Source organism: Trachinotus anak, unplaced genomic scaffold (assembly GCF_046630095.1).
Source record: "Trachinotus anak isolate AG129_WGS33_773 ecotype Australia unplaced genomic scaffold, CSIRO_AGI_Tana_v1 ptg000001l, whole genome shotgun sequence".
NCBI classification, from domain to species: Eukaryota; Metazoa; Chordata; class Actinopteri; order Carangiformes; family Carangidae; genus Trachinotus; species Trachinotus anak.
This window is the reverse complement of record NW_027273852.1, coordinates 14,799,705-14,808,879: the sequence shown is the minus strand read 5'-3', so window position 1 is coordinate 14,808,879 and position 9,175 is coordinate 14,799,705. Positions and strand designations below refer to the sequence as shown.

The 9,175-nt window shown below is 39.5% G+C and overlaps 1 protein-coding gene across 8 annotated transcripts; it reads right to left on the bottom strand.

Moving 5' to 3' along the window:
* Positions 1–832: 832 nt before the first annotated feature.
* On the bottom strand, positions 833–8,339 carry asmtl (acetylserotonin O-methyltransferase-like). 8 transcript variants are annotated; one of them, XM_071479549.1, is made up of 15 exons: positions 8,278–8,339; positions 7,356–7,484; positions 6,678–6,809; positions 6,539–6,586; positions 6,392–6,456; positions 6,241–6,305; positions 5,962–6,070; positions 5,250–5,601; positions 4,933–5,175; positions 3,471–3,633; positions 3,154–3,353; positions 2,913–3,045; positions 2,684–2,824; positions 2,390–2,512; positions 833–1,911 (listed from the first exon to the last, which is right to left on the bottom strand). In XM_071479549.1, exons 2-15 carry the CDS (start codon positions 7,446–7,448, stop codon positions 1,706–1,708), a joined length of 2,073 nt encoding a protein of 690 aa, XP_071335650.1. In that variant the 5' UTR covers positions 7,449–7,484; positions 8,278–8,339; the 3' UTR covers positions 833–1,705. The 8 variants fall into 8 exon arrangements, 7 of the variants coding, with proteins under 7 accessions (XP_071335650.1, XP_071335624.1, XP_071335669.1 ...); XM_071479523.1 differs by having other exon boundaries at positions 833–1,432; positions 6,220–6,305; positions 8,278–8,332; XM_071479568.1 differs by having other exon boundaries at positions 833–1,432; positions 8,278–8,331.
* Between the last annotated feature and the right edge of the window lie 836 nt (positions 8,340–9,175).

The window sequence follows — 9,175 nt, the reverse complement described above, 5'->3', positions numbered from 1 at the left end:
TAAATGCTTTTCTACATTTAAATGTATCATTGGTGCCAAAGTAGGCCTTTGCTTAAATGATGACTCCCTATACAGAAAACTAAGAAGCCATGGACCTATACAGGGCTTCTTATCACATCTGACTTGAACAACTGCTGCTCTGCCAACATTAAAATCCAGCAATGTGACTCCTGCAGCACCACCAGAGGTAAAGTTACAAGAAAAGCAGTGACTCAATATTGTACTTTTCCACTCCCTCTATGAGGGTACTTCCCAAAAAGCAGAGCTGAGTACTTGGTGGGAAAGCATGTGAATAATTGGCAGTGCTCCCACGCCAAAAGCATCTGTTTGTTCTTTTAGGATGCCCTTGTGCTGCTCATGAGCTCTGTTAGCTGGCTTGCTGGACCTAATGGTGACCAGGGTAAGGGGAGAGGTGCATTAGATAATAGGCTAAAGTCCCATCTCATTATACCAAGTATCATAGTGTGTCTGTTATCATTGTACTGATAAACAAATTAGTATTTCAAATGCATAGTTTCCCAAAGTTATACTTACATCAGTGTACAGTCGGCAGTTTACCACAAGCAGGATATTGATAAGGTTAGGGTTGTTCACAAATTAGTAGACTTTCCTCATCGCATCGAATCACATCATCAGCAGGCTCAAATAGTTAATATGAAGTAGGTGTCATAGATTTGTGACTGTTACACTGTAGATCTACTGTGCGCAATGACATAATACATTAGGTACATACAAAATAACTGCAGCAGGTGGATACACAGTAGCTCCCATGGGTGACTTATCAATTCAGTTCACATTTTTCCTTCTGTTAAAGAATGACATGAACAAAAAGTTGCTTAAAAACTTATTTAATATGATTATAATATATTAAAACTTCCCATTACATAAAATAGCTGAAATTGGATACAAATACAAGATGAGTCAAAAGTTTGGACACACTGTCCCATTAATACATGTATAACTTAAAAACACTATGAAAGCGGCTATTCTGTAGGAGTACTTCAAAATGTACTAAAAGACACATTGTTAATACTTATGTGCTTTTAAGTTATATTTTGAAGGCAGGATTTTAACTTATAATTGATTTTTTTTTAATCATAAAATTACTTTATTGGAAGTTCTTAGTATTTTCTCCACTACTGATCAAACTACTGAAACTGAATGAAAACCCTGTAGTGTAACAAACTGAATGAAAAACACGAGGATTTGTGTGCATGATTCTCTTGCTACATTTTAATGGCAATAAACGCATCTAAAAAGTTCTTAGTGTGAACCACACGCGTGTTCCCGAATCCATGTTTGCTCAGCATGTCTGTGTACTTGCTCTCTGTTCTCTCCATTCCCTCAGTCTGGGCAAGCATGTTCAGAGACTGCAGAGCAGAGTAGGGCGTCTGTCCATCCAACATGGTCTCAGCTATGAGCACTGCACACCCTAAGGCCCAACATAAGAGATTGTTGAAGACCTTGACAATTATAAAATGGCTTGTAAGACATACACAATAACATACTTTGTTTTTTGTCCAAAACCTCAAACATAAAGAGGTTTTTTCATTTAACACACCTTTACCAAAGACAGAAAGTAAAGGTAAAAACAAAGACATCTCACAGAGGCTGCTTTACAGACTCACCCTTTGATTGTGGTGATGGTTACCTACTACAGTATAATACAAGACCTTTTGCATAGTGTTTCTCAGAATAATTTCAGTCACACTTTGATGCAGAGCATAGCATCCAGGAAGTTGTCTGTGTGTCTGACATGTGCTGCGATGAAACCGTGGCTCTTCAAAAGCAGAGTGTATTCTGTCACGCTCCTCTGTTTCCCCTTGCTCATGCTGAGGGCCTGCAGAAGCCCACGACTCGGACCCCTTCTGTCTTCATCCAGGAAGATCTCACTTAGCAGGAGTCCACAGCCTGCCAGCATGGTGCAAGTGCATGATATGTATGCAGATGTACAACTTTACAGAACAATAGTGGTGGTTTTTCATCCCCTTATTCCTTGCATTTCATTTCTTTAAGCAAAGAATAGATTGAACAAAATATCATCATGGCTTTTGGCATTTTGGCTTGGCTTTTTATAGTGTTGTTTTACATTAAACAACAGTGCTGTGCAATCTTCAGTTTTTACACTAACAACAACAGTCCACAGCAGCAGTTCTCACCCAAGTTCCACTAGAGCCTGACGGAAACCAAAATTAACAGCAGCTGATTTTATCTGTCATTTCATTAGAGTGTGCAAACTAATGAAGAAAATCACAATCAGTCAGCTGTTGTGAAAAACTGCAGTCTCTTAAGTTTCACTGGTACATGACTGAAAACATCATTTTATGTTAGCATGAACTGATCAGTCAAAATGTAGTCAAAAATGTTAAGACTGGGTTAAGAATTTTACCTGGTGTGCATGCATCTGCAATCTTCCTCAGCAGAGTATGCACCTTCTCATCAGGCCAGTCATGAAGAATTCTCGCCAGGATGTACAAGTCTGCTTTGGGCAACTCATCTTTGAAGAAGTCTCCTATTGACAAAGTGAAGCAACATCATAAGTTTTGGTCACTGAGTGAGAATCACTTTGGTATCTCAGACCAACAAAATATTTTTACATACAAATAACATTTGCAGTGCATCAATGTTTAACCATTAACATTCATGATGAAGACAGTATTTTAGTGCAGATTGACAAACAGACCTGCTACAAATGATACCCTGTTGTCTGTATGCAGCGGATGGAAATGTTCACTCATCTCAACAACAGCAGGTAAGTCAAACACCATCACAGACAGCCCAGGATGGGCTTTAGTAAACTCATAGGCCATGGCGCCAGTGCATCCTGAGGGAGGAAAAAAATTATAAAACTGAGAAGAACTGGTTTATTACTCAAGCACACTTTTTAAAAATCTTTTACACTTTCTCCTTACCTCCGAGGTCACAGGCTGTTTTATAACTGGACAGGTCAAAGGCGGTTGCCACAGCTTTTCCCGTAACTTTGGCAATGCTGTGCATGGCATTCATGAATCTCAGTTTCACTTCCTGACTGTTATAGTACGTATCCTTTAAACAGAGACATATGACAGAGAGAAAAAGAAAACTGCACCTGTGAACTTTAACATGATTTCATCTGCATTATATAAATCTGAGACTGAACTTGAAGATAAACACCTGAAACACATCCTTAGATTTCTTGCCAAAAGCCTTCTCATGCTGGTTGGTACCCTCCCGCACAGCGCTCTCAAGGTGGGAGAAAAGAGGCCACAATGTGTTGTTACAGTGCTGGATGTACCCTCGCAGCGGAAAAGGTGCATCTGACCGCAAATAACGCACCGCAAGATCTGAGTTCTCGTATGCAGGCTTTTGGGACGCTGGGAGAGAAGAAACCATAAAACATGTGAGAGGTTTATTTTACGTTGAGTACGTCACTTTAAGGGAAAAAAAAAACGATTATTATATAATTATCAACAGACTGAGGGCAGACTAACTTCTCTCCTTGCTCTTCAACAGTCCCAGAGACACACAAGCCTCCAACAGGCATTCAGTCCCCTTCACAGAGGCTTTGATCTCCTGGGCCACCTGTGCTGCATCCAGCCCTGGTCTGCTCTGCAGCAGGTCAAACACGCACAACTCGGATGCAATAAACAGCGCCTGAAACAGGGCAGAATGGATACAGAAGGAAGAAACTCGATTTTATTTATGTGGATGTGACGTGTGATATAAATAAATCTGTGCTTTCAGATCATAGGAGACTGAAAATGGCAACAACATTTTGTTTCATTTCTGCTCATAAAAAAAAAAAAAGAAGCTATTTCCTGTACTCTGCTCCAGCCCCATACTAGTGAACTATCAAAAGGCCACTTTTTTGATGTCTTAATGGAATAGTTCGACATTTTGAAAAAATTGCTTGTTCATTATTTTGTTTTTAGTGTTAGATGAGAAGATCAATAGCTAAATCTCACTAATTAACAAATTATATCTTGTTTGTTCACTCTGTATCCTTGTGGTCACCTTTGGGTTTCCAGGCAACCTTCACAGACTACAGGAAGTCAATGCACCTGAACAAGAAATAGAGCAGCACTTGTAAAACCACATCTTGTCGTTTTGCACCATGTTTTTTGTTTGGATTAAACAAACATGATAACACATGTTAATTAGTGAGCTTTAGAAGGGTTCATAAGAAGATTTGTTTTTCCTTTGCATAGAGCCAGGCTAGCCCATTTCCCCTTGTTTTCAGTCTTTCTGCTAAGATAGGCTCTGGCTTCATATTTAATAGACAGATATGAAAGTGGTATCAATCTCCTCATCTAACCCTCAGCAAGAAAAAGAATACTCTAAAACTTCAGTTAGAAGCGGAGTCCCAATTAAATGCAGAGCTCCTTTTACCAGCCTGGTATGGCTGCACATTTTGTCAAATAGAAGCAGGTTCTTTGGATGTATTGTCACAAGACTGAATGACGCTCACATTCAAAAACCATGGCAGCAAAGAGAAAAAAGTATGACAGGAAATTTAAACTGTCAGTTATCAAATGTGCTCATGCAAATAAAGGTTTAAATAACTATGGTAACTTTCGGTTTTTATCCCATAGGCTACAGGTATCTTGATACGGGTCTTTCTCTCTCTCTCTGTGCATGTGGTTGGCCTAGATGCGCGGTCTCTCAGAGCTAGATCAAAGGTATAATTCCTAATATGTTATTAATACTAATATTTACGAATACTAATAAATAATATTTAGACTGGTTTAAATAATGAATCTGATAGTACTTCCCATCTTTGCTGTGCATGAGTTTTAATGCAAAAGGAATTGAAGGCCTGTCCCATATAGATACCTGTCCCAAATATAAACCGGTTGAATTCAGTGACTGAAGCAAATAAAAGCCCGGGCTATTAATTGAGGTTTTACATTACGTCTACAGCTTAAGTATAAGCCACAATTTATAACCAATTACCTTTGAGGCTTTGAATCCATCCATTAGTTCAGTGATTCGCTGCAAGTCCTCTTTTTTAGGCTCACTGTCCTCATGTTCTGTCACATTGAGCTCAATTGCCTGCCCTCTGCTGGGGATCAGCAATAATGACGCAGTGTCAGATGTTCGGGGCTCAGCTGCTCTGTTGTCTGTATGTTTAGACAAGCTGTTGACCAGCATCCAAGAACTCTCACCCACTTCACTTTCACTGACTTTCCTTTTCATCTATAAGAACAGATTCTAGTTAATAAGAATAGAAAAAGGTAATGGATTGTGCTCATAGGGTGAGAAATACTAACCTTATGGAGAGGACTGACTAAAGGGCCATCACTGGTGTGGTGTGTTTGACTGGCAGATGGGCTGTTCGGTTTGTGGCTAGGTGAGGGGTTGTGTTTGGCTGAAGAGTTGGGACTGTGGCTGGACTGAGCTGGCAGGTGGGGTGGGGGCTGAGTAGGTAATGAGATGCCGTTGTGGCTCACATGGACAGATGCAATTTCCTGGCCAGAGGAGGAAGCACAATGGTTGTAAATAAGGTCCAGCTGTTTGCAGAAGTGGTTGAGGGGGAAACCCACAACATTGAGGAAGTCTCCATGGACGTACTCCACCAGCATGCCACCAAGAGCCTGGATACCATAGCCACCAGCCTTGTCCCTGACACACACAGAGACACACAGCAACATAGACACTCAGCATGATACAAAAACACATGCACACATACACAAAGAGGTTGTATGTCTAAAAGGCGGTTCGTCAGATGCATAAAATGTACAAATGAAACAATACACTCTCGTTGTCCTGACCATGATTTTTTTTCTTGATGACACAATCCCTGTCAAACAGGACAAGGCAAACACAACTGGGACAAAACTCAGGCATCAAAGTCCAAAATGCAATGAGTTCATGAACATCCAGTTAAATGGCCTTCAATGACTGAATGTGTAGTGAGGTCACTACACACTAAGTGAAATCAATAGCTATTACATATGTGAAAGTTCAAATGTTCATACTCACATGGGTTCACCACTATTGATGTACTCCCATAGCATATCTTCTGAGAGATCAGCAAACTTCACCTTTGTTTCTTCGTAGAAGTCAATCAGCTGGTAGTCCACTTCTTCATCTGCAGGTCAGGGAAGTTCAGAAATGAAATTTTGCTCCACTGATAGAACCATTGCATTTGGCCATTAAAGACTTTCCATATATATTCAGGAAAATAATATGAAATCCTCCATTGTTTAATGTCTACAGAAAATGAACTGTAAGTATTACCATTGGTCACTTGTGACTCACTTTCTTTCTCATGACAGAGGACAATTGCTACACCCGTGAAGACACTGTGCTCTTTACCGCTCAAGCTGGAAGAAAAAAAGAGAGAAATTGTAAATGACATTTTTCAGTTTCTCATGTTAATTCAAACATAAACCACATCAATGATACAGACCTTGACAACATCCTGTAAGCATCATGTTTGTCCACTGGCTTCTCCAGAATCATGCCATCCACAGTCTATGGAAATAAAAAATAAAAACACAAACTAATATGACAGATGGTAAACAGATAAAATGCTGTGATACTTTCTTACACTTACCACTATAGTGTCTGCTCCAATTACTATGTCTGGAGTTTTCAAGTGTTTCTAAAGCAAATTTAGACAAAACGTGTTATGAATATGTAGTTCTACAGTAAAAATTATCGTATACTGTCATACAAAAAGGAGAGTAACTCACAAAGGGCATCCTCCTGGCCACCTCCAAGGCTTTCTGTTTGGCTGTCTCAACTGCATACTCATGAGGTGCTTTGAAAAGTCCCTTGTCAAGAGTTTCTTTAAACCAGGATGGTACCACCTCAAAGCGTAAGCCCTGAAAGCACAATGCATCATTATTTTCATTAAGACTGACATCACTGATATTAGATAGGAAAATTAAACCTTTAATCATTCATTCAGGGTCTCTTAACCTAAGAGCTAGCACCATACATTACCACTGACATGTATAATCCTTTTAATTAGAAGCGTCAGTGGCTCCCTTTAAAGTGAAGATATAGACTCCCCTTGGGCAGGTGCAGTAGGTTTAAATTCTTTTATTACCATGTGTAATCAAAACAGTTTATTTGCACTTGTTTTAATTTGAAATATGTACTGTACAGAAATACTTTTTTTTTTTTTACGTTACAGACATACTAATTTTGTTTCAATGAGAAAAAAAGAATACCACACTCATTCACAAAACAGCTTCACAACTCTATATTTGCAGGGATCAGTAAGATTTTTGGGACTTGTAATCAATCAGACTCATGGGTCGCAAAAGAGAAACCTTTCCTGGCTCAATTCAATACGCACAATTTTATGTTTGCAACAGTTGTGATATACATACAGCTGCTATAAGTTTAACCAGAGGGAAACATACCGCGTTGCGGAGAATCTCCAGTCTCCTTGGAGAGGCACTTGCCAGCACGACCAGTTTACCGGAGAGCTTGGAAATGACAGGGTTCAGCACCATGGTGGCCCTCTCGTTGAACTGCCCTTTAGGTGATGACTGGAGTTAAACATTAAAGATTTGGCCTAGTTTAAGTTAGAGATTCAGTCAGACACTACAAAAAGTAATCAGATGACTCCAGTTGTTCAGTTATGCACTATCACTGAAGATAGACGTATATGGTACTGATACTATTAAGTGACTCAAATCAATCAATCAATCAATCAAAACAACAAATATGATAAGAGATTAATCATTTAAGTCATTAATGCAAGGAAAACTGCTAAACAGTGACATGTTAGAGCTTCACCAATGTAAGGATTTGCTGCTTTTCCATGATGTACATCACTGTTAATGCAATAACTTTTAGGTTGTGGACAGTTGGTCCAACAAAGTAAGCACTTGAAAAAAAGTCAGTTTGGACAATGGGAAATTACAATGGACGTGTTTAACAACTGTCTGACATTTGAGTGGACTGAAAGATTAACTGATCAATCTACAATTAAAACAGTCATAAGCTGCAGGCCTAGGCCCATATTTCTCATGCAAACATGTAATACAATAATGCACTCCAAGCATGCGACATGCGAAGTTCTCCACTCTGCTGCTGTACTTATGCTAACTGAGTGTTAGCTATACCAGCTCATATCAGCTAACTTGGGTTGTTTTGTGGCTTTAGGCTCTGTAACTTGAACAAACAAGTGCAAGTTAACGCAACGTTACTTCACGTTTGGCTAGCGAGTTGACGTCACTGGTAAAGACACGGCTGAACAAGCACAGACATTTAGAAAAAAAGACCTTGTTTTTATGGTCTCAACATTAAACTGTAGCCGAAATGTAGCATATCACTTACCCGCACAAGTAGGAAACTGACAGTGAGAGCGACTTGCTACGACAGCCAACGTGACGGTGCTTACGTGATGACGTTTTTAACGTCAGCAGATTCACCAATCGCACACTTGTTAGAGGAAGTGTACCGTGCAAGTGCCAACTACTACTACTAGAATCACTACTAGTAGCAATTATAATAATAATAATAATAATAATAATAATGTAACGATGTCGGACGAGGCACAGACTGAAGTTTACTTCTTGAAACTAATAATTATAAAATTATTATAAATTGTTAAAGCAACACAAAGGGTTCAGCACAGACAGCTTTAGTTATACAAATTCATGGCAGGGAGAGACTTGGTATCCCAGTCCCCGCCAATCACCACCATGCACTTTCACTTTTACCATGACCTACTGGTGATTGTAAGCCAGCAGGGAGACTATAGTCTGACTCAACTACACAGAACTTGAACTGTACTTGGCCACTACAATAATAAGTGCAATTTCTGAAGAAACTGCAGTGGGATTGCTGCCTTATGCATAAGATGAAGCTAAACTGCATTTGTGGCTTGAATTTGTGTGAGGAAGCAGTTGAAGTAGTATTAACAGAAAGAAAAAGGGAAACGGGATGAAGGATGCAAACATTGCTGGAGAAAGAAGGAGAGAAGAAAGTTTAGATGTAAGTCATATTATTTAAAGGAATAATGAGGTGTTGTCTGTCCATTCCCCATACGTTAGCAGTCCATTAATGCAGGTAGCTGCGCTCTTATCTGGTTCTTTACAGCACACCCATTTCCTGTCTTCCAAAACCGGTTCTGCATTTGTTTGTTCCCCAGTTTACTTCTGTTGTTATTCCTATTATTATAGTAAAGACTTGTCCGAGTAAAGTGTGGTCCAACTGGTGGCCTAAGTCCAAC